Source organism: Chenopodium quinoa, unplaced genomic scaffold (assembly GCF_001683475.1).
Source record: "Chenopodium quinoa cultivar QQ74 unplaced genomic scaffold, ASM168347v1, whole genome shotgun sequence".
NCBI classification, from domain to species: domain Eukaryota; kingdom Viridiplantae; phylum Streptophyta; class Magnoliopsida; order Caryophyllales; family Amaranthaceae; genus Chenopodium; species Chenopodium quinoa.
Window position 1 is genome coordinate 3,613,640 of NW_018744991.1, and position 24,272 is coordinate 3,637,911.

The 24,272-nt window shown below is 33.8% G+C and overlaps 3 protein-coding genes across 3 annotated transcripts; 1 reads left to right on the plus strand and 2 right to left on the minus strand.

Annotated features, from left to right (window-relative positions):
* The first annotated feature begins 3,813 nt into the window (after positions 1–3,813).
* LOC110707048 (phosphatidylinositol/phosphatidylcholine transfer protein SFH2-like) lies at positions 3,814–9,904 on the plus strand. The gene is made up of 11 exons (XM_021885075.1): positions 3,814–4,179; positions 4,341–4,369; positions 5,196–5,279; positions 5,383–5,436; positions 5,628–5,705; positions 5,814–5,867; positions 6,544–6,603; positions 6,704–6,799; positions 7,568–7,669; positions 7,747–7,827; positions 9,130–9,904. The coding sequence occupies exons 1-11, from the start codon at positions 4,125–4,127 to the stop codon at positions 9,463–9,465; spliced, it is 1,029 nt and encodes a 342-aa protein (XP_021740767.1). The 5' UTR covers positions 3,814–4,124; the 3' UTR covers positions 9,466–9,904.
* Positions 9,905–10,612: 708 nt separating this feature from the next.
* Positions 10,613–14,335, minus strand: LOC110707049. The gene is made up of 5 exons (XM_021885076.1): positions 13,779–14,335; positions 12,137–12,222; positions 11,712–12,017; positions 11,520–11,603; positions 10,613–11,263 (listed from the first exon to the last, which is right to left on the minus strand). The coding sequence occupies exons 1-5, from the start codon at positions 14,157–14,159 to the stop codon at positions 10,831–10,833; spliced, it is 1,290 nt and encodes a 429-aa protein (XP_021740768.1). The 5' UTR covers positions 14,160–14,335; the 3' UTR covers positions 10,613–10,830.
* Positions 14,336–16,255: 1,920 nt separating this feature from the next.
* LOC110707050 (WEB family protein At5g55860-like) lies at positions 16,256–22,842 on the minus strand. The gene is made up of 3 exons (XM_021885078.1): positions 22,388–22,842; positions 19,587–19,794; positions 16,256–18,355 (listed from the first exon to the last, which is right to left on the minus strand). Exons 2-3 carry the CDS (start codon positions 19,758–19,760, stop codon positions 16,529–16,531), a joined length of 2,001 nt encoding a protein of 666 aa, XP_021740770.1. The 5' UTR covers positions 19,761–19,794; positions 22,388–22,842; the 3' UTR covers positions 16,256–16,528.
* Positions 22,843–24,272: the final 1,430 nt, after the last annotated feature.

Below are 24,272 nucleotides of genomic sequence, written 5' to 3' on the forward strand. Positions count from 1 at the left end.
CATAATGGTAGTATTACCTATCTATATAGGCTATCTAAATAAAATACTTTCTTTAGTAGAAAATTGACACGACTAATTATTACCTATCTATCAAGTTAAAGGGTAATTATAGCTAATTTAAATTTACCATCTATCTACTGCTGTAAATCATCTCACATAAAGATGATGTACAATCTACATTTTTTTGCAAGAAAGTTGGTGGTAATTAGCTTCATATTTCACATAAAACGTCAATTGTTTTACCATGAAATCAAATAATTAATTAATTAGAAAAGAGGTTAATGTGGTAGGTTAAAGATTAAGTTCTTCTACCAACTTGTATACATGTGCATTATATGCATGTTTGAAATTGCTACCAAACTTTAACAACTCCTCATCATTCTGAAACATTGACTATATAATATATACTTCTACGAAGTAAATTTCACGGTTTACACACCAAATAATTGGAACTCTTTTTTTTTGGAGTTGGGACCCCTCTATTTTATTATACTATTATAGGATAGTCCTTAAAAAAAAATTTTTACTTATCTACGTGTGAAAGTTCATGGATTTAAGAATGAATTGAATATTAAAAATCAATGAAAGCTTCGTCATCTTTGATTTTTAACCCTCTTCTTTCCACTTTTATAATCCATTCATTTCTAGTAAAGCACTATGCGCTATATTTGAGTGATTTAACTTTAAGTGATTATTGTGTTTTTATATGAGATGTCACTTTAACAATAATTAAAACAATTCGCTATTTATTAATAAAAAAAAAGTTGAAATTTTGTTATGTTATCCTAAGTAATTTTCATTTAAATTGATAATATTTGTAATTAACTATTTACACACGGATTATTAGTTTAAAAATGTGATCGTAGTTCACAATATTTGACCTATAAAAATCAAATGTTGTAAAATTTTCAATTCCAAATGAATGGAGTTGTATAATAACTCAAATTTGTTATTTTAGAAAATGAAAATTAAACATTTTTATGGGAGACTCGAGAGTCGAGAGAGAAGTCTGTAATATGTACATATATGTAGTTACGTAACTAACTTTTGGCTCTTTCCTTTACTATGTATATATATATTTTTTGGGTGGAATTTCCTTTACTATTTATTAGCTAAAAGACAGAAAAATCTCTTGGGAAATTTCGTTATGCCTGATAACATCAAAAAGAAAATGATCAACATTATCATGATTGTCCAAAAGTAAGCATTAATTTACAAAGGGAGACTGAATATAATATAATTGATTTCAAAATTTGCAATAAAACCCTATATTATATATCTTGCAATTACAATTATATGTGTTAATGCTAACTTAAATACATCATATACATTAGGGGTGTTCAAAAATATCCGGTCCGAAATATCCGATCCGAAATTTCGGATATCCGATCCGATTTTTAAGGTTTCGGATATTTCGGATCGGATATCCGAAAAAATTTCGGATTTTCGGATCGGATACGGATCGGATTTTGTCCGAAAATTTTAACTACCCGATCCGAAAACCCGACTATCCGATCCGAAAATCCGGATATCTGAAAATTTCGGATCGGATTCGGATCGCAATTTCTCCGATCCGAAAATTTTGGATATCTGAATTTTCGGATCGGATCGGATCGAATATCCGAAATTGAACAGCCCTAATATACATGCATATCAGCATATGCCTTTTATGCTACTAAAGGATAAAAGTAAATTTATTTTATTACGTACATATTTTTAATTTAGAGAGTTTCATACGAAAAAATAAAAATGTTATACGTATATAAAAACTAGATTCTAATCTTAAATACCTCCTTTAATACTTTAATCAACTAACTCTGATAATTTTGTAAGTACTAATTGCTAATTCAATTTGGAGTATATAGACATTTCATGTACGTATGTGTCGGCTATTACAAACCTATCCAAAGTGGTTTGACATAAGACACATAATAATTCAACCAAACAAACCTTTGTCTCAAAAAGGAAAAGAAAAAAAATGTGGATTTAGGGCCTGTTCTGTTCCGTTGAAATTCAGTTCAGTTCAGTTCAGTTCAGTTCAGCTCAGTTCAGTTCAGCTCAGTTCAGTTCAGCTCAGTTCAGTTCAGTTCAGTTCAGTTCAGTTCAGTTCAGCTCTTAATTTATGTCTAATGATATTGCTAATGATATAAAGCCAAATTTCATTCTTTTAAGATCTTATTACAACGACAACAACAACAAAAATAATAATAATAAATAGTATATAAAAATAATAATAATAATAATATTAACAATAATAATAATAACAATAATAATTGAAATAATAATACTAACAATAATAATCAATAAATAATAATAATCATCAATAAATAATAATAATAATAATAACAATAATAATAATAATACTATAATAATACTAATAATAATAATCAATAAATAATAATAATAATTATCAATAATTAATAATAATAATAATAACAATAATAATATTGATACAATTCATTGTTCAAATGGTTCTATTTTTTTGAAACATATTTCTAATGTTAATCTCATTGAGAAAATTAGAGGTTTCAAGTTTTTAATATATTTTCCATACATTTTATAATATATTTTCCATACATTTTATAATTATAATTATATAGTATATTTTTCGTAAATATTTTAATATGTACATTTGTATATACACATATGTATAGTAATAAATATCAATAAATAATCAAAGATCACTAATCCGTAGTTAAAAATCACTAATTAATAAGTTCAGTTCAGTTCAGTTCAGTTCAGCTCGGTTCAATTCAGTTCAGTTCAGTTCAGTTCAGCTGAGTTCAGTCAATCGGAACAGACCCTTAATGTGCAAGCTGCTTTAGTAAGAAAATTATAGCTGATTTTATTTACCAAGTGCTACGTTTTTAGCTATGGCTATGGTCAAAAGTCAAATATAGACAAAATAAAGTAGAATAGTCCTTAGATAACGAAGGAAATTAAGCCTTGCTTTATTTCTATTCCTAATACAACTTGTATAATTTACCCTCATGAGGAGGGCATACTAATGCGTGCTTTTTATCTTTATAAAAATTACCTTTTTTAACATTATAATACTCTTGTATATTGATATTTTATGAAATCACCTTATTTGATCTTCCATGTTTATAACTATGCATAAAATAATGATTCAGTCCAATCTTTATTGATTTTTGTTTATTAATATCATATATATATATATATAAATATAATGTAATAAATCGGATTGATTTGACCAAAATGTTCCGATTTGCTAGGTTGAGTGTCTTTTAGTTTCCTATAAAATAAGTAAAAAAAAAAGTAAATAAACGTGTAATATGATATGTGAGGGGTAATAGAGGGTATCGTTATTAAAAAAAAGGGGGGGGGGGTGTGAAAGATGGAATAAGATGAAGGTGCCAAAATTATTAAATGGAAAAAAATGAGGTAAGAAATATCATAAACAAATGCAAAACATTATCAAGTGAAACTTTGTTACCAAAGATTTGATTCAAGACAAATTTTTTATAATATCAACTTTTTAGAAATTTAATTTGGGTCAAAATATTGATTGCTTTCGAGACAAATGAGAAGAAATTCATGGAACGGAGATAAAGATAAGGATATTCCAAAATTGTAAAAATAAAAAAAGAAATTACAAGTAAATGCTTGAATAATCATCAAATAGGCCCTACATTAAATACATGAGGTAATAATCTTTCTATACCATACATTGATACATGTATTTTTTAGACAGATGTTATTATTTTTATTTTAAAAAGTAATCTTTCTTTTTTCTAAGCAGTATAATTGCTGTTACATACAGTATTTAAACTTTGATTTTAATGGTGAAAAATCTTGTCAACATTCAATAATTATAGTACTAATATTATAAATAATTTTAGTGAGAGAAAGAGAAATAGATAGAGAGAGAAAGAAAGCGCTGTGATTTCACTCTTCTATCATCATAAAAGGAGAGGAGCAAATTCCAGATTGCAGAGAGGACAGTCCAGTCAGGGTGGGTGTGAATTTCAAACTCAGTTTCATTCCTCCTTTTCTCTTTCTCTCTCCTCAACAACATTAAAAAAAAAGGGGTTTTTTCTTATTAAGGATCCCAATTCATTTTTAAGAGGACCCACTTCACAATTTTTTCCAGTGAAATCGAAATGGGTATTGCTAATGAAGATGCTATCAAAAAGTTTGAAACTTTGATGGAAGGAGGTTAGTAATTTTTATTTTTCATTTTTAATTTTATTTTCACCCCCAATTTTTTTTATTTTTTTTTTCTTTGGGATTTTTGTTTCTTTTGAAAGCGAAGTTAAAAAGTTCTGATCTTTGATTTACACTTCGTAATCTCTTCAAATGTGGCATTTTTATTGCAGTTGATGAATCACTGAAGAAGACTTTCCAGGTTAGTTTAACTGGTTCTGTTATTTATAATTTAATCTCAGATTTTACTTTTTATTTTTGAGTGTAATTGGGGTTATTTTGATCTGATTTTCATCTTAGTTAAATTTGTTGGGTTACTGATTTGGATTTATTATCTTCTGATTTTGTGATTTAATGTTATTTTTATTGATTGTTTGGTTTAATGGTCTGATTCAATTTGGTCAATGAGTCACTAAATTTGACTAATTCTGATCTTTACAATTTGCTAATTGAGTGTAATAGTAGCTAATTTGAGTAAGAATCTTGTCTTTGTGATTGAATTATGTTGGAGCACCGACACTGTGAAATGATGTCTCTTTGATCCAAAAGATTTAATCTGGTAAACTATTATCATTATATGGTTGATCAAAGAATCATTTATGGCCAGTTCTCCATGTACACCACTAGATCCGTTTGTGAGGCTGCTGTCTTTCGGATTTTGATGAAATTTTCTGCCACTAAAGTTAGATGTAGTCGTAAATTCCAATCCTTTTTTTTTTTTTAAACTGTTGATGGTTGTGGACTTGTGGTGATGATTTTATCGAGTTTGCTGCTGGAATTTTCGATGATTCTTGGCTTGCTAACAATGAAATGACTGAGTTGTGATTCATCTTTAATTTGTTTATTGGTTATTACTTGCATTTAGCATGAGTTGGTGTTGTGGATTTATGCTTGATCTAGCAGGTAGTTCTTTTTTTTTTTTTTTTTTAAAAAAAAAAATTTGCACTGGTTAAGCTTATTTTTCTTATATCTTTTTGGACTAGCATTGATTATAAATTAACGGCCCTATTTTCCGTGCTGTATTTCAGAATATGCATCAAGGGTACCCTACTGATACATATATGAGGTTTCTCAGAGCTAGGGATTGGAATGTCGAGAAGGCACAGAAAATGGTAATCAAGATTGATTTCAGTTGAAACTGCTAAATACATTCTAGATTTCCTTTAGACTACACACTAAATTGAAGTTTTATCTGACATTAATGAGTTTCTGCAGTTGGTTGACAGCTTAAATTGGAGGGTGCAAAATGATATTGACAATATACTTACAGTAAGTGCAACTAATGATCACTGCTTTAGTTACATTCCGGAGACAGGTCATACAACTCACTAGTCTTGATGATATTATCACTATTCACTAATGTCTTTTAGGAAGTTTGAGTCTTTATATGAGGGGTGGATTATCATGAGGAGCCTGTATGTATGATCTAACATTCTAATCCAGTAATTTCATTTGCCCAGAAACCAATAGTTCCTGCGGAGCTGTACCGAAAAGTGCGTGACACTCAGCTTGTAGGACTTTCAGGCTACTCAAAAGAGGTAAACTACCTTCATCTATATCCTCTGGGTGCATTTGGCTTCTGGTACTGCTCAATACAGAATTGCAATTGTATTAATTCAACTGAAGGTGGTTTCTGTGTTTATCAGGGTATGCCTGTTATTGCTGTCGGTGTGGGGCATAGTACATATGACAAAGCATCCGTAAGTAAATCACTTTTTGGCCCTTTTTACCATTTAGAAAGTGTGTTGAATGATAATTAGGGGATTGAGTTGCTTTATATGTATCTTTTCTCTTGCAGTGTCAACTATTGCATTACGATAAATGCAAAGAAAATAAATTAAAAAAAAGAATCGAATTTCGACACTTAATTAAATAATTGAACTGCGATCAAGATGTCCCATGGGCTATTGTATTTTGTGCAGCTTCATTAGACTGATTTAATTTCGTGGATGATTAATGCTTCATGGTTTGGGACTTTGGCTATTTTAATGTTCTGGATAAGCTCTCTGTTTGCCCTGGCAGAGTCATTGAGATAGTTGAACTGACTTATTAGTCACTGAGATCAGAAACACAAGATGTTCCACGGGCAGTCCGGCAGTTTTCTGCTTTGCAGCTTCACTAAACTGTTCTAAATTACTGATGATTGATTGTAAGATTAGGTATTCCTGGTAGGTTCTCTGTTTCTTGCCATGGCATGCTGCTTGGAATGGTAGGGAAAAATCTTGTCTGTTTGGCCAAAAAAGGTGTAGTGTTGTGATTGTTCAAAACATATTGCTTGGCTTAAAAGGATCTCTCTGCTTTTAACTTCTATACTTTGTTACTCTTGTATATAAATACTATAATTATTTCTTATTTGCATCACATTTCTTTCTATAGGTCCACTACTACGTGCAGTCACACATCCAAATGAATGAATACAGAGACCGTGTTGTAATGGTGAGTATTTGAGTATGAATAGATGTCTGTATGGGTGTATTCATGTGGAGCACATATGTGTTTTTCTATATCTAAAGGACTTTTGATTTGTGTTCGGCAGCCAATGGCGTCACAGAAGTGTGGACGATTGATTAGTAGCTGCATCAAGGTGCTTGATATGACTGGCTTAAAATTATCCGCCCTTAATCAAATAAAGGTATCTTTTTAAACCATTAATGGTTCTCTACTCAATTCTTTCATTGTCCCATTAATATCCTGTAAGTTATGTAGAGGAGAAAATTGTGAAATGATCGGAGCTGGAGAAGACTAATAATTTGGCTATAGGGGCTTTAAACACTTTCCAAACATTCCTGCATTTGTTGCTCCTTATCATTATTTGACTATTTTTCCATATTACTTTGGATCAAAGCTTTAATTTACTTAATTATGTAATTAGCTTTTGGCTTAAACTAAGACCCAAGTTAGTCACTGTTGGACTCTTTGTAAGTTGAGAGTGTGGATAAAATATCAATTGTCTTTCCACTTGATTGGTTCCTTTGATTTGATATCGGACTACACATTTGACGTAAAAAAATTTGTCTAGACCTTGTCCTTAGTTTTGGTTGGAAGTTGCTTCACTTCACTTGGAATCTCATCATTTCAACACTTCACTATACCTTTACCAACTTTAGTCCAAATTGGTGGGAACAGCTACATAGATTCTATGCCATTAATTGGCGATGGGAACATATCCTCGGAATCTCATCTTCAGTATAAAGAATAATATACCCTCCCAAGTCCCCCACACCTGCCCTTTTTGTTCCATTCCATCTTTTCCTGTTTTCTCTTTCTTCAAATCTGTTCTTTACGGTTCTCTATTCATTTTGTTACCTTCTTCTTTACTTTATACAAAATGTTGAACTGATTGTATCTTACCTTAAATATGGCGACCGACACTCATTTTATTGCTTCTGTTCATTTGCAGCTGCTGACTGTAATAACAACTATCGACGACTTGAACTATCCAGAGAAAACTGATACTTATTACATCGTAAATGCACCATATATATTCTCAGCATGTTGGAAGGTTTGCCTCTTATTTAATTCTTTCCACTTAAAGTAGATGCTATCAAAGGTGGTCCACCTCTAATGGCAAGTCAACAGGTTGTTAGGCCTCTTCTGCAAGAAAGGACTCGGAAGAAAATTCAGGTTCTTCAAGGATGTGGCAGGGACGAGTTACTGAAGGTAAACTTTTTTCCTTTAGTGCGGAGTAATATTGCTTCTTAGATCATCGATTTAGTATTCATGTTCTCAATCTTCATTTTTCTTTTCCCAAAATCCTAGTTGCATGATTTACTGAGCCATTGAAATCCTAAAGTACTGCAATATGTTATCTGGCATGAATGTATGAAGCCACTATTCCTTTGATCAGATAGATTTATATTCTTGATATCTGCACATGATTTACTATATACTATATTCACATATTCTTGGAAATGTCAGGTTCAGAAAAACATGGTTTCTAATTATAGAGGAAAATCCTATTTGAGAAGAGTTATGAGAAGGGAGGGGGTAGACTGATAGGTTATTTTGTCGGCTGATTGAATTCCTTCTAGCTGTAGAGTTTCACCTGTTTAGTGTTCACTCTTTTATTGTGATCCATCTTAACTACTAACTTTCGATGGGTATTCAGCAGGTAGATAAAATGATTATTGTCAGACCCTTTTGTCCAATACAATTTGACCTGGATATTTTTGGGATTTTTCTAGTATACTTTAATAGACTACTGTACTTAGGTGGATATTTAGTGTTTTAAGTGGAGTTAAACATTAGTGCTATAGAGTGAAAGATCAAATGACAAAGCATTGATGCATAATAATTTTGATTATAGGACTTATGTCTTGTTTTGTATCGGGATTTGGATGCAAAGGAAAGGAAGGGAAATGGAATAAATGAGTTTACCATTTTTGGCTTCAAAGTATAGAATTATACAAGTAGATGGGTATTGGTAAGAAAAAGAGGAAATTGAAAATAGAAACTTGAAATCTCCGCTTTCCTTTTCTCTCAAAAATTTGAGGAATTCGCCAATTCGGGAAGGATAGGAAAAAAAAATGCCACGGGTAGTTATTTTTTTCTCTTCCTTTCATTTCATTTATTGACATAGATACCTTATCAAGACTATAGTTTTATTCTTAATAATTTTTTCCTTGTATATGCTCTTAACATGTTCTTGCCAAAACTGTGGCACAGAAACACCCTTCTGTATTTCACTGTGGATACCTTTATAATGTGTTGGATGAAACTCATGAAAGTGTTATAAGAGGAAGGAAAGGGAAAGTAATGGATCAATTTTCCCTTGTTTTGATATGAATGTGCGGAAAAGAAGGGAAGGGAAATGGAGGATCTGATTCACTTTTCAATATAGTAAAAAAAAAAAAAAAAATCTTTTCCCTTCCCTCTTCCTACTTTGTGAAATATTTGGATACCTTTGTTGTCTAAATACATCATGATGGGCTGACTAATTTGTGAAATGCAACCTGTTTTCAGATTATGGATTATGCATGTCTCCCACATTTTTGTAAGAGAGAAGGGTCTGGGTCTTCTCGACACTCTAGAAATGGGATGAATGATAATTGTTTCTCCTTTGATCACCCCTTCCATCAAGAACTATATAACTATGTCAGGGAGCAAGCTGCTCCAACAGCACCCTTGAAACAACAAGGGTCCTTCCATGTGGCGTTCCCTGAGCCTGATCCCGACGATGCCAAAATTGCTAAAACCATAGAATCAGAATTTCATCGATTGGAAGACCAGAAGGATCAGAATGGGCTTGTAAGATCGCTCTCGAAACAGATAAGTGATCTAGACATCAAAATTAACTGATATAGAAAAATACCAGAAAGGGTTTTCACCCTTTGGTCCGCAATCTGCTAGACACCAATGCTTGGGGCCAAGAATCACTTCATGACAGATTTTAGTCCTTGAAGAGCATACTTTCATCTTCGATTATGTATTACCGATGCTTTGGATTACCTCAATGCAGGCATGTTGGAAGTGGTTGAGGCATGAAAACACCACCTTAGCGGATGTTGTACCTCTACTTATATATCTTAGGCAGGACTGAAGGTCATATTCACAAATATCATAATATCTTGTATAATTTCTTTTAGCCACCTGATAAATGATTATATATGTTCGAGAATGTTCCCTGCGGTTATTGTTATCTATCAACGTATATTGTTGTAGCCTGTAATCTAATAACTCCTTATTTAGGATTTCATGTTGCAATTTTGAAATAATGTCCAAAGTTGATCATCTATTATGGAGTATGAAACTGCAAGCCTATTTAAGTTAATAAGCGTTTGAAGAAAGCATTTATAATACTAAAAACCTACCTTGTTGTAACATCAATGCAACTTTATAAAATCACAAAATTTGCAGCACAATATTACAAATTAACAAAACATCTTTGTATCATGGAACCTGTAACCATTGTAGCAATTGCAGCAGGTGTGATTGAGCAGATTGGTTGTCTTTCACTAAGAGTTAGACCTCTTGTCAACTGTGTAAGGCGTCTTGTTGAGTGCATAAGGCAGTTGCCTCGACGACAGGCTGGAGAAAGAGTTTTTCAAGGGATGGAAGACCATGGTTGTTGAATGTTTCGTTGATACTTTTTGGACATGAATAAAGATGTGCACTTCTCTGCAATTTCACTGTAAAACAATGCTAGAATTGGACAAGATTAAAAATTTAGCAAGCGTCAATCTGGTCTTATCTTTGGCTGCCAACATCTCTCAAAAGAATACAAGTATAACTAGTAACAAAATTATATCTACTTGTTTAACTTTCAAATTATACATGTCATATTATGTTTAAAATAGATTTTGGCACTAAAGTATTGATTAGAAAGAACCCAATAAGCCGATCTGATTTTGATTAAACACACCAAGTTCAGATAATTATCAAACTGTAAAACAGGAGGTATAAATGAGTGCAGATAGCATCTTTGTAACTTCGTTTTCCAAACTAATTTGAATTAAAAATCATATTCCATTAATAAATCAATAAGAAACACATATTTACAGATTATAATCCATTTACATTTCAAATCTTCATATCTGATTGCAGAAGAGAAAAATGCCACTGCACATTCACATTGCATTCTCCTCTATGCATAATGCATTCAACTGCTAAAAATATCAAGTAGACCACTACTAACATTACAACATAAAGCCAGGCACACAGGGTTTACAGTTGCTTGTAGCAGCTATATGCGATACCAACTGAAACAGCAGCACAAACAACTGCAAGGGCTGCGTATGTATCTTCACGCTCCCAGCTCTCAAACCATGAAGGCATGGCACATACCTTCCGCTTCCCAAGCCCATTGTAGCTGTTATTTCGCAATAGTTTTTTGCCCTTCTTCCCATTGGCTACTTTTACTTCTCCTTCATGAATAACAAAATCATCCTCCTTTCCCACTGAGGTGGGATATTGACAGCATGCAGCATTTCCATTTGCCTGGCAACATCCGTTGGACCCAAAATGAGATACACCTGACGGAGACTCCGGCAGCTCAGAAGAGAGCAGTCTATTATTGCCTGAATGGTTTCCTTCTTTGTTTTGGAGCCTCAACTCTTGGGCCTTTTGCTGATCATCCTCAGATAAACCCATTTGACCCCTGAAGTAGATAAGAATCAAACTTATTACAACCGCTTTTATATTTTTTAAATCCTGCTTATAACACCAATTAGTCAAGGTTCCAGATTCACATCGCCTAAGCCCCATGTCCCACTGAAGTTATGTTAAAAGTGTGCAGCTACATGTTTGAAAATGACAATACCATAACCTAACCTAAAATTCACACTACCTAATGCACACTACCTAGAAGTTCTAGAATAAAAAGTGTTAAGGAGGTGAACAAATAGATAACTCACCTCCACAGCCACTCTACGATTTCTCCCTTCAAAACATGTTGTTCAAGCAAATTAGGAACATCATCTGGTGTAACATATCCATACCTGCATAAAGTAGCTAGAATTACTATTGGAGCAACTCAAATATCTATAAGTCAAGCACTACTCTCAAAATATTGAAAGGGAGGCATCCAGAAAACATAAACTCCTTACCAGTGCCCAGTGACTTCCCCGTCAACCCCAGATCCAAATATTATTACATTTCCAGCATATTTGTGACCACCTACATGAGAGCATGGGCCAATGGAGACTTTTCCTTGAAGACCATGTAAATCTACCTCTTCCTTGAATCTAGCAACCAACGGAGGTCCACACACACCGCAACGACGATCTCGGCTCCCATGACAACATACAAAAATGTAAAAGCCTTTCAGCTTCTCCGGGTTTCCAGGAATCCATTCACCATCTTTAATTAGAACTTCTTCGACAAAAGTGTCGACATCAAAATGTGTCAATCTCCTGCATTTTAGCCCAAGGTTATGAGTGCCATAGCAAACAAGCCACCACAAAAGACTAGAAGCATGCAGACAGGCAATATATAAACAATACAAGAAATAAACATCAAAAGGTTTGGGAACCTGTATCTGATCATGTCTGGGAAGATTAATACGTCTCCATTTGATGTTTCAGTTCCATCACGTCCCTCACAGATTGTTAGACGGGTCTTCAGGATGCAAGAAAATAAATAGATGAGGTAAGAAAACAAGCTCATTAAACTAATGCTCAGCAGTCAGCATGACTAGGGGCTATTTCCAATAAACATTACCACTAACTCACAGAGAGAATAATCAACCTTGTCTTGTCCCAAAAAATAAAAATAAAAAACAAAAAAAAACCCAAAACATATACAAGTAATTAGACTTGTACTCCAGCAATGACTCACTGATAAATGTGCTGGCTGCTGAGTTAAGACAACAATCAAGTGCATAGTGCAGAAAGTACATTCCACTCTAGTTGTTGATGACAATGTTTGGGAAAATTATGAAGGCATGGAAAATCAAGTTGAATTTCACCCTGGTGTGATCCTAGATGAATAATATAACATGCAAGCATCAACTCATGAGCAATATATAATTCATGTATCTCTGAAAAGCAACGACGACTCAATCAAGCCCATATTCGTGTCTGTTTATAAATGCATTAACTATATCTTCCTGACCAAAAAAGGGCATATGAAGTTGTAAAATCCAGAAAACAGATACATAAATAAATGCCACAAAGATAGCATCACCTGAACGGATATGGTTACAATGTTTACAAAGCTGCCTTATTAAAGTTTACTTCAAAATCTGTTAATAAGAAGTAGTCCTCAAATATATATGCCGTATCTATAACAATTTATAAAATCATTCAGACTAAGTTTGAAAGAGGGAGAGAAGGGGCAAAAAAAAAAATTCCCCACAATAATAGAAACACCTGACCACAAAACACCAGAAACCTACATTTTGCATTACAACCACTTGGAAGTATAATTAAGCTTGCATTTAGTAGTCAATCCATCTGATAGACCCAATCAACAAAATAAGAAAAGATCATAATGAGTTCGGAACAACTAAGTGATTAGACCGACTGACCAAGCAATACAAATTTGACAACAGTTTCAGAACTAAGGAAAAAATCTTTCAGTATTTCATTACTCACCAAATATCTCAGAATTTAACCAAAATCAACTGTCCTACAATAATCATAACCAATAAATAATGCAACCCCAACACTAGTTCAACAACCCGAATGAATTACATACCCAAAGCAAAATGAATGAATGTAACTAGCCAAATCACAATTACTACATCAAAAACTTAACTTCTGATCATAGATTTCATCAACTGTCTTTGCAGAACAATGACAAACTTAGAAACAAACAAACAGGAGCACGAATCGAGTGCGAAACAGGAAATAAAAAAGCATACCCAAACCAAATGAATTCAAAACAACCAGCCAAAGCACACCATTGCAGTTATTTAATTAATATTCAATACCATTCATCAGATACTTCAAAAATCTCACCCCCTTCTAAATTTCACAAAGTAACCCCATTTCATTTACTAATCAAAAAACATACTCACGATACTACTAATCAACTTCTACCAAAAAAAAATCCCACATTACCAATCAATCTTTTAACAACAATAGATAAATCAACAACAAAAAGAACACAAACCCAATTGAAAAGAACAAAAACCCAAATCAAGAAATAAAAATATAAATAAAATTGACAACCTCTTTGTTCATATCTGATTTACGAGCAGCCAAAGCAGCAGAAAGAAGCCTAGGCAATCGATCAAACTCAGCAGCTTCAATACGAGGGGGCCAATTTCGAGGGTTCTTATAACAAAGAAAAACATGGCGATCATAGAATTGAACACTACCCAGAAGAGTATTTTGGCGGAAATCAGGCCTAAAGAAGCCAAAATCAGGGTCACAAGTGCTAGTTCCGGCGGAATCGTAGAGAATACTGTCGCTTTGGAAGCTGTTAGAAGCGCTGCCAATCTGAGGTTCGAGGAGATAACTGGAGGAGTTGTCACCTTCAGAGGGTGTGATTGGAGAAGAAGAAGATGGGTTTGAGAAGCTTAAAGGGTGTTCTTCTTTGTTGCTGGACATGGTAGGATTTGAACAAGGAGGAGGAGAGAGAAAATGGAGTTGGAGAAGAAGAAGAAGAAGGGGGTTGTGATTTTTGGGAGGGTTTTGCAAAGTAGGAGAGAGAAAAAGAGAAAGAGAAAATGTGTAAAAATGGATTTCATAGGTTTGATTGTTTGAATTGTGAATGGTAAATGGTGATATTATTTTGTTTCTAATCCTATAAATGTATCAAACCTTTAATCTATGACAAATGTTATCACTTACTTGTAAAATGTATTATAAAAGTTAATGAACACACGTTGAATACGATAATTAAAAGTAGAAATAATTACTTAATTACACCGATCAAATATAATTTTGACATATATTCTCAAATTAATATCATATTAGGAAATATATTAGGGGGCGTTTGGTTCACAAACTAGTATGGGGTTGGAATCAGGAATGAAACCATAGTGGTATAATGTTTGGTATGCTTATGGAATGCAATTTTTTCCTTTTATCTGATACCTAAAAGTATGGGAATGAGTCAAACCCACCTCCCCCAAGGTTTATAAACCCCATACCTTGGGGGTTTGAGATATGGGTTTGAAACTCTTAAAATCATAAAACAAACATAAGGTATGGGTTTAAACAATTCTAAACCCGTACTTTATACCTTAATTATGTGAACCAAACACCCCCTTAAAGAGTTATCTAATGCATAGGGGCTTTGTTTGCAAGATCCTCTCCTTACTAACATTCACCTGATTTTTACTTATTTAAACTTATTTGATCTTATCTGAACTTATTAACTCTTATTAGAACTTATTTTAGTTATTAACTTATCTGAACTTAATAACCCTTATTAGAACTTATTTTAGTTATAAATTAAACTTGATTAGCCCTAATTAACCCTTATCACAACTTATCTGAACTTAATTTTCTTGAACTTATCTGTTAACCTATATGAATTTAACAACCCTGAAATAAGTGGAAATAAGGTGAACAGAACAGGGCCTACATATATTATGAGTAATGATATATGCAATCTAAGCGTTATATTTTTTTTAAGGAAAATTTAAGCGCTATATCGCCTATATGCCTACATATATCAAAATGGTATAAAATTTGAAAATTTATAATAAAATCACAATGTTTTATATATGTTCATATAGCAAACATCATTACATACATCTTTAAATTAATTATAAGACGGACGGACAATCGAGTTGTAGAGTAACACATTTGATGACAGGCGAATGAAGAACAATAATTATTATGTGGCTAACATCTCTCCGAACTCTAGTGGTTAAATCGCAAAGGAACAGAGTAAACTCAATTGTAATTGGCCTAGACTCTAGACTAGATACATTTTACAATGCTGAGCTCATTGAGTCATTGCTTGCATAATAAACCTTTTTTAGATTATTAAATATTAAAACACTAATTAAAGTAAGGAGTAATAAGTAATGTACTTAGTTGATTATAAAGCTTTGTTGACTGGTTAGTCCCGATAATAACGATATTATTATATCTAAGCTTAATAATGGAGTCGAATAATATACGTGTACAGTGTACTGTATTGAATCAATAATGTTCCCAGTTGAGTGTCGAGATAAAATAACATAAATTCTAGACTACGAATAATTTTTTTATCAATTCTATATACTTAAATAAGATATATATATAAGGGCCTTAATGCCTTATTTGTATATAATTTTTTATAATATAAGTATATTATATATTCGAAGTAAGGGTAAACTTCATTAAAATAGACACAAACATCTTTCAAAAATGGCTATCATGTTGTAAGTATAGCCGTTGAGATCTTATATGCCGTCTACAAAAGCTATACAAGTTGATACTCAACCAGGATAATGTAAGCTTGCCTCTGCTGTTGTAAAAAAAACCTACAGCACTGCACATTATCTAGGAACAGCATCCATTTTGATTGCGGAAATTAAAGCTCTTCGTATAGTGTTGTCGCGATTTTCTGCCTAATAAAATTCTTGGATATTGACAGGCAAGGCTAATTAGTGAACCACTGTCCCTCTTGTTCACTGCGGAATATTTCTCTAAATAGCACGACTATAAGAGACGAAAGGAAGACACCTCCAAACCAACAATTCAAAGAGAGACACAAATGAGAAGGGATGTGGCATTTCATGCCCCATATTCCATGAACTCAATAAGCATATATTAACATACAATGACCTACACTAATTCAAGCAAGTTATTAAGTACCTTGGTTCTATACAGGAATGACTCTCTGGATGACTAACTGCTTTCACATCCATTTTCATGTCCTCATCACATAATGACAAATTATAACACATTCCTACCAAAATGTACACGTATCCAAATTGCAGCAGAAGTTTCCTTCACCATATCACAAAACGTTAAATAGTTCAGTTCTCACCGGGAAGATAAGATGGTGATCCACCTTCTGCTTGACTTTTCTTCTTGTGAAATATGCCACTGAGATTAGGTAAGAGTACTTTCTTTGACACTGAAGTTTTTGGTTTATCCAGATTCTTTCCCCCATTAGCCTGTTCTGAAGCATATTGTACTTGAAACTTGTAGTCAACTGGCCCTGACTTGGTTGACATCACATGTGTGCGTGTCTGCATAGGTGACTGAACCTGTGCTTGCACAGCCTGGGTCTCTGCCAAAATGCGGGATGCAGCCTCAGCTGCCTTCTTTTTCTCTCGCTCTCTCCATCTCCGAAGCTCACTCTCCACAGCCTTTTTGGCTGCCTCAGCCATCTCAGCCTTCTTTATCGCTTCCTGCGTTGCAGCCTTCATATTATCTATCTCCTTCCGAGAAGCTTCCAACCTCTTGACTGCCTCATTCTCACTCGCCTTCACGGCCTCCACTTGTGCCATTGCAGCTTCTACCTTCATCTCTGCAAGCTTCTCAGATTCCTCTGCCTTCCTGCTCAAAGCCTTGAACTCATCCCGTGAGATCGTGATTTTTGCACCTGATTCGGAGGTTGAGGAACGAGCAGCATCTGTTCTTTCAGACAAAGCCTGAATCTGATCAAGGGCACTTGCCTCAGCAGCTTTTGCTTCCTCTGCTTCTTCAAGTGCCAATTTCAACTTTTCCTCGGCTTCTTCTAGAGAAATCCGGGTGGCAGCAGCTTCCTTTTTAAGCTCTTCAGCTTTGGTCTTCATCTCTTCTGCTTCACGTCTAGCATTTTCAGCTTCTTCTGTTAATTGATTCAATGTTGCAATCATTTCGTCCGAGGCTCCGCTAGCTTTAGCTTCTTCTTCAAGGGAAGCCTCAAGCTCAGACTTACATTTCCGGAGCTTAACATGCAGATTTCCAGCAATGGATTCCGTCTCTGCTTCCTTCTCTTTCAGTTCTGCATGCTCCTTTCTCAAATTCTCTAGTTCCTCTTTTAGAGAATTCACCAGGCTCTGAAGGGCACTTCCCTCTCCCAACACCTTTTGCAGGGATTCTTTGGCATCATCCAGCTCCAAAGTGACCGTTCTCACAGAATCTACATCTGATGCCTTGGAATTTTCAACTTCCGTTCTTAAAACCTCAATTTCACCCAATGCTTCTGCCAGTTTTCCCTCCAGGTCTTTGGAATTTTCAGGATCAAACTCTTTCTTCATTTCTTGCAACTTCTTCACAGACTCCTCTAATCTGGCTTTGTAAGATCGTCTCTCAAGGTCTTTCTCAGAGAAGATGCTTGCTTGCTCCTGATGAGCTGAAATTGAAGCCTGCCTTACTTGCTCAATTGTTTCCTTGAGAGAAAAAATTTCTTTCGAAAGTTCGGAAGCCCGTTCTGTGTTTGCTTTTGCAGCATGCTCAGCTTCCGCAGCTTGCTTGTGGGCAGTAGCCTTTGCTTCCAAAGAAGTATCATAATCCTGACGAACTTTTGCTAACTCTTGCTTGGCAGCATTAAGTTCTGAGATAACAGTCGTATACTTTTCTTTTGTATCTCCAGATTCTTCTTTATGGAAACCATTGGTCACAGCCTGCTTGGCACTGTTCGCATCTTCAAGCTGCTTTGCGTGTTGTTTTGCAGCTTCAGTAGCTTGAATTGCAGCTTCTTTGGATTCATTTAAATATTTTAGCTTATGTGCTAAACTTTCCACAGTTTTCTTAGCTTTCTCAAGTTCTACAAGTGCTTCTGCTTTGGTATCTTCGGCATTTCTTAGTTGTTCCTTTAACTTGTTTAGCTCCTTTTGAGCCAGGTGAAGTTCTGTCTCCTTAACCAGAGCTCTCTGCAACATAAAATTAATTTAAATAAACCTAGAACAATGGTGAAGAACAGAATTTTACAGATGAAGCATCCCTTCCCCCCAAATAATATAATAATAATTTTTAGGCTTGAACAAGGCTCACAAATTTAATAATAATACTAGTAATAAAAATAATAAAGGTTAATAAATTGTGGTATGCTGGTGACTATAAAACAGATTGTGGAGAATTTAGGACATTTGAGGGCAATCAGCATGTTGACCCAGGCAATATATGCTGTTTATAAATGCTTGGTAAAAAGCATTATCAATCAACATTTTTATCCCAACATGTGAAATTGCAAAAAAAAAAAAAAAAAAAAAAAAAAAAAACATTTCACAATAGCAATATAGCATTATCATATTTTTGTGTTCTTGATAATTGAAAAAATTGATATTTGAAATCATACATTGGCCCAAAAAAAAAATCATACGTTGACATACGTGTCTAAAGAAATGTATCAACTAAAATGAGAAAAGTAAGTATGAGGTTGAAAAGTTCAGATAAGACAAAAGGTGAAATTTGCGTGAAAGGTATAAATAGTGAGGATATAAGGGGTTATCAACCATACATAACCTACAAATTTAATAATAAAATATTCACTAACGGACAATTCTTAACTTAAGCTTTCAAAGGATTAAAGTCTAAATCATATGTCTCACTCGGATGTCCTGTCCTTATTATATTTACTTGAAGTAGTAGTTTGCCTTTTGGATCTAGGGTCTGAATGAAACAGTTTTTCAGCACTTTGTAATGGAACCATGGAAGGACTGTAAGAGTATGTTTAAAATCTCAAGGACAAACCTAGAAGAGACACTTTGCAATTGTGCTGGAAATACTATCTACTGGTGGCAGTGCCCTCCATCCCTACTCCCATGTCCCAAGACTCCCAACCACCCTATGTGGATGCCTTATTACAAACATCATTAAACTTTACAATGTAACAATTGTTACATTTTTTTTTCAGAGGAATGCTGAGTCCATTCTACTCAGTAAATGCCAAGCCAGAGATGAGGCAACAAAGAGAGGAAAATAAAAGTGGATAACAGGAAATATAATCCCTAGAAAAATGTACAATCGAATGACTTTCGGGAACATCTCCTAACGAGCACTAGTTGCTCAGCTCATCCTACCCATCTCTTCTAGCATATAAGCTCAATGTTCACAAAAGAAATGTATTTTGCACAGTGAAATTTGTAAGCATGCAAAACAAACCTCTGCTGACTGTGGTTTTGCCTTCTTAATTGCAGGTTTTTCTCCGGAAAAGGCAACCTCACCAAATAAGTTGACAGCATCTTTGACAGACTGAAATGGAGCCCTGGTATCTATCTCTCCTACTCCACTCTTGGGAGAATCTGTATTTTTTGGTCGTTCAGCAGAGTGCACCATATTCCTGACTTATTCTTTAAATTTATAAAGCCACCTGCAAAGAATTATCAACAACAAACTCGTTAGCAGATATAGAGAAACTAGATGAGATGATTAAAGTTCACAAAAACAAAACCAAAAAAAAAAAAAAAAAAAAAAAAAAACCCACACCACAAAACAAAACAAAACAAAACCAAAATAAACAAATAATAAATAAATAAAACAGAAAGTGCGAGGAAAACGCTGTTTGAAAATATGAATATTGCCTTACACAAGGCTGTAACATCTGTTCCAGTGGTTGTCACAAGACTCGCAACAGGCAACATATTCATAGAATCTATTTCTTCCCATAAACTACGCAAAGCTATGTGATAATCTCCTCTGTCTTCTAAAAAGGATAAGTCTACTCCATATGCTTTCTTATTTTTGTAGTAAATCCAGTGAAAGCAAGCAGTTCAGGGATTAGCCTTGATTAGATCCTCTGATCCAGTTGGTGGAAGCTTGTCTATGTTGGATCATTATCCATTAATCATGGCACCATGTTGCTCAAATTTGCATTTCTACAGCATAATATGTCTGACCATACCATATAGGGCTATATATTAGATTGAGTCATTCTTATTCAGATTTTGCGTTTTCACCAACTTACTTCCACAAATCAGCAGTCCAGCCTCATACTGTTTTCTCTTTCATTCATAGATTTCAAATATTTCAAAAAACACCGTAATCAACTATTGGTCATAACTCATAACTCATCATAAGACAACAAAATCTGGCAAAAAAGGACTAAGGGCTCTTCATTAACTGGTCCAAGCAATCCAAGACATAGAAAGCAAATATTAAAACAGAAAATCTTTGCTAAAAAATGCAAAGTTGAACAGGCTTAACAATTCAACACAGCTGATATGTTAGGCTGGCAGAGAGGCAGACAAATTCAAACCATGAGTGCATCCCACATAAAATGAGGAGAATATATAGCACTCCTCATTACCTCCCAACTCCCTATCTCCCTTTTTCAAAAATGCTCTTCTTTGTATGTACATGATGAAGAGCCAATCTTCTGGTCACTATACTCATTGTTTATGAGTTATGACTGAACAACAGTATTACACTTCTAAGATATGCAAAAGAGAAAGAGAGGAGCAGGAGAATAACCTCTTGCATCGATATCAAATATCGAGGCCAGCTTAATTTTTTAATATGAAGGTACATAAATGAACAAGAACAACATACAATTAAAGAAACAGAGAAAAAAAAATCTGAAAGTCTTTCTTTTCATTTGAAGGTCAGGAAGCAAAAGGCCATCTAACCATTGAAGTAACATATCAGACAATCACATCATTATCTACTAGTACTGATATTTGAGATCAAGGGTTTCCCTTATTCTTATACTACGTAATAAACAATTATGATACATACAACCCTTAGCACTGCAAACAAAGCATTAATAAATTTTTTAGAATGGTTCAAGTTTGGTATTTTATGAAAACATCACGTGTTGATGCATGTTATTGGTGCTTAGTAATTCTTAACCTCTCCTTTTTAATCTTCTTATATGCAGCCATATCATCACTCAATAGCATCATATTCTGATCAGCTATGAAACAATAAAAATAAACAAAAACAAAACAAGCAAATCGATTCTATTTCAATAGCAGACCCTGATCTGGATCTGGACCAAATAATATGAATCTAAACCCAAAAGATAAAGACACAGGCACCCAAAAGATAAAGTCACAGGCCCCCATTCACAAAAGTCCCAGACATACCACAGGTGATTTATCAAAATGATGGGGCAAGGAACAAACATCTAAACATTCTTCCCTCTCAAGATCCAATTTGACCACAAAATACTGAGTAATATCAGAAGATAACAAAAAAGGACTCTTTTTTAGGGCCAGTACCATAACCCCATCACATGCTAAGGAATATTGTTAGGAACAAAAAGCAATTGTAACGGTGAAACAAACCCCCCAAAAGGCTAACAATCCCATTTCAGCATATTATCAATCAACAAAAGTTACATTGAACCATTATTTTTTAGTGAATAAGGAACCAAAAACGACAGTGATGAATACGGGATTTGATCATACCCCTGCACCCTCAAAGACTTTAACGATAGCATCCACTAAACCATCATAAACCTACATATTACCCAATCACTACATACTCCATTACTCCGTATAAATGTATTAATACAATCTCAAAAGTTCCTATCATCACCATTTTATTTTATTTTTTAATATCATCACATTTCAATCATTACTACATACCAAATTGAAAAATAAGGGATACTTTAAGCGTATGCATATATAATTACTATTCTCAATCATTTATAAAACTTTCAAGTAAGCATATCATATAAATAACAGGAATTGCTATTATAACTAACAGCCAAAAATAAGAAAAAAAAAATCACAATTAATTAACAATTGGCCACAATATCATAAATAAGCAACTAATTAGTTCCTAATAATGAAAAGCTGTACTAGAACAGCTCTCCCACCTACCGGATAAGTAAAAGGAAATTCTTATACACCCCAGAAATTTGAAAAATAAAAATAAATAAACAAAGCAACATCAATCAATCAATCAATTACTTTTCTTCAAAAAAAAAAAATCAATTACTTTAAAGAGAGAAAACGAACCTGAAATGATGACCCAAAACCCTAAAGAGCAGGGAAAAACCCTAGAAAGTTCCAAATTGATCAAACGGCTGAGATATTTTTGCTTCGATCAAAGTCTCTGATCATCATCTTCTTCTTCAACCCCAAAAAAAACAAAATTTTAAAATTTCAAAAAAAATCCCAGAAAACCCAGAAACAAAACAAGAAAATCGAGGGATTTATAAGTATGATTGTAGTAAGAATTTAATGAAATTAGCAGAAAAGAAGGTGAAGTACGGGAAATACAGTACCATAAATTGAAAGAAAAATTAATCAGGAAAAAAAGGGGATGATTATGGAAATGATTTAGTAAGAATTGAAGAGAAAAAGGTTGAAGAGAGAGATTGAAATGGAGATTTGAAGGAGTGAAGAGAGAGAAAATGAGGAAAAAAAGGGGGAGGTTTGAATATGGAAAAAGTTGTTTTTAATTTTGTATACAGAAATTAGAGAGAGAAAGAGTGGGGACATAGCTAGACCGCCATGTCAGCGTGGCCTGATTTGTAAGACTTGTCTCATTTTTGGAATTGAGCTCATGTCTTATGTGGTTAACTTTTTTGAGGTGGCACCCTCAAATCTCTATTTGGTTTTAGTCGTTTTCGAGTTGGGTTTGTTCGGGTCAATTTTGGTGTTTGTTTTTGTGGAATAATAAAGTCGGGTTATTTTCATGGTATTTTGATACTCTCTTCATATGGTATTTTTATTATAGGTCTATTTTTTAATTTGTCGGAAATTAAGAAAGTTAAAGATTCATTAAAACTAATACGGAGTACGAGTAATTGGGAATATAAATATGCATGTGGGGTTAGAAAGATATAGAGAGAAAGAAAAAGTAGTTGGGAATTAGATGAGAGATGACAAATCATCAAAAGGAGAATAATATTGCACTTCGTAAAAAAGTACAACCTATAAATAGAAACAAACATTTAATTTTGATGACAAAAACAGGAATACAGGCAAATAATAAAAGGACAAATGGAATACTGAATAAAATAAATACTTGAAGTGCATGTTATGTAGAGTTGGTTTAGGGTCTGTTCTCTTACGTTGAAATTTAGTTCAGTTCAGTTCAGCTCAGCTCAGCTCAGTTCAGTTCAGTTCAATTCAGTTCAACTCAGCTCAGCTCCTAATTTCCTTCTCTTATAAAATATTCATTTCAGTTCAGTTCAATTCAGTTCAGCTCAGTTCAGTTCAGCTCAATTTTAGTTCAGTTCAGTTCAATTCAGTTCAGTCAATGAGAACATGCCCTTAATCTTTAGTTATGTGATTTTGAGAAAAGTGCAGGTTTTGATTTGAATATTTTGGCTCAAGCTGATTTAGTTATTGTATATGCTTTATTAAGCAAACGTCACATTTGTCCTTTAAAAAAAAAAAAAAAAAAAAAAAAAAAAAAAAAGTGAATGTCACATTTTTTATTTTTTTGGAATCTAGAATAATAAGAAGAAAAAAGATGTAAAAGGGGGATGTATTGAATTTTGTTTTACAGTATATTCTTTTGGTTCAATATAATTTTATGGTTCACTAGTACTTCAGTAACTTCAGTTTGATTTATTTTTCTGTTTACCAAATTATATGGAGCTAGCAAGCAGCAACAAGCCAACAAGTAAACAAATTCCAAATCATCCTCGTGAACGTGGGACAAGTTAAGGTAGGTTTTATATCAAAGAAAAGTAAGAAAACATAAGTAAAAAATTGATGCTTTATGCGTATGGCAACATCAATAAAGACAAATGCATAAATAGTACTTGTACTTCACATCAAAACAGATACTTCGTATTTCCTTTGATATCTTTGATATTTAGGAATTAGAGTGTATTCGTGCCAAGTAGGGGTGAGTATAGGACGGATACTCGTACCGTTAGTACTAACG

Coding starts and splice junctions, on each gene's coding strand:
- LOC110707050 (XM_021885078.1), bottom strand. CDS start 19,760: ATGGTGCACTCTGCTGAACGACCAAAAAATACAGATTCTCCCAAGAGT. Junction 18,356..19,586: donor CAAAACCACAGTCAGCAGAG/GTTTGTTTTGCA, acceptor TTTATGTTGCAG/AGAGCTCTGGTTAAGGAGAC.
- LOC110707049 (XM_021885076.1), bottom strand. CDS start 14,159: ATGTCCAGCAACAAAGAAGAACACCCTTTAAGCTTCTCAAACCCATCT. Junction 12,223..13,778: donor AATCAGATATGAACAAAGAG/GTTGTCAATTTT, acceptor TGCATCCTGAAG/ACCCGTCTAACAATCTGTGA. Junction 11,264..11,519: donor ATCGTAGAGTGGCTGTGGAG/GTGAGTTATCTA, acceptor TATCTACTTCAG/GGGTCAAATGGGTTTATCTG.
- LOC110707048 (XM_021885075.1), top strand. CDS start 4,125: ATGGGTATTGCTAATGAAGATGCTATCAAAAAGTTTGAAACTTTGATG. Junction 4,370..5,195: donor CACTGAAGAAGACTTTCCAG/GTTAGTTTAACT, acceptor GCTGTATTTCAG/AATATGCATCAAGGGTACCC. Junction 6,604..6,703: donor ACAGAGACCGTGTTGTAATG/GTGAGTATTTGA, acceptor TGTGTTCGGCAG/CCAATGGCGTCACAGAAGTG.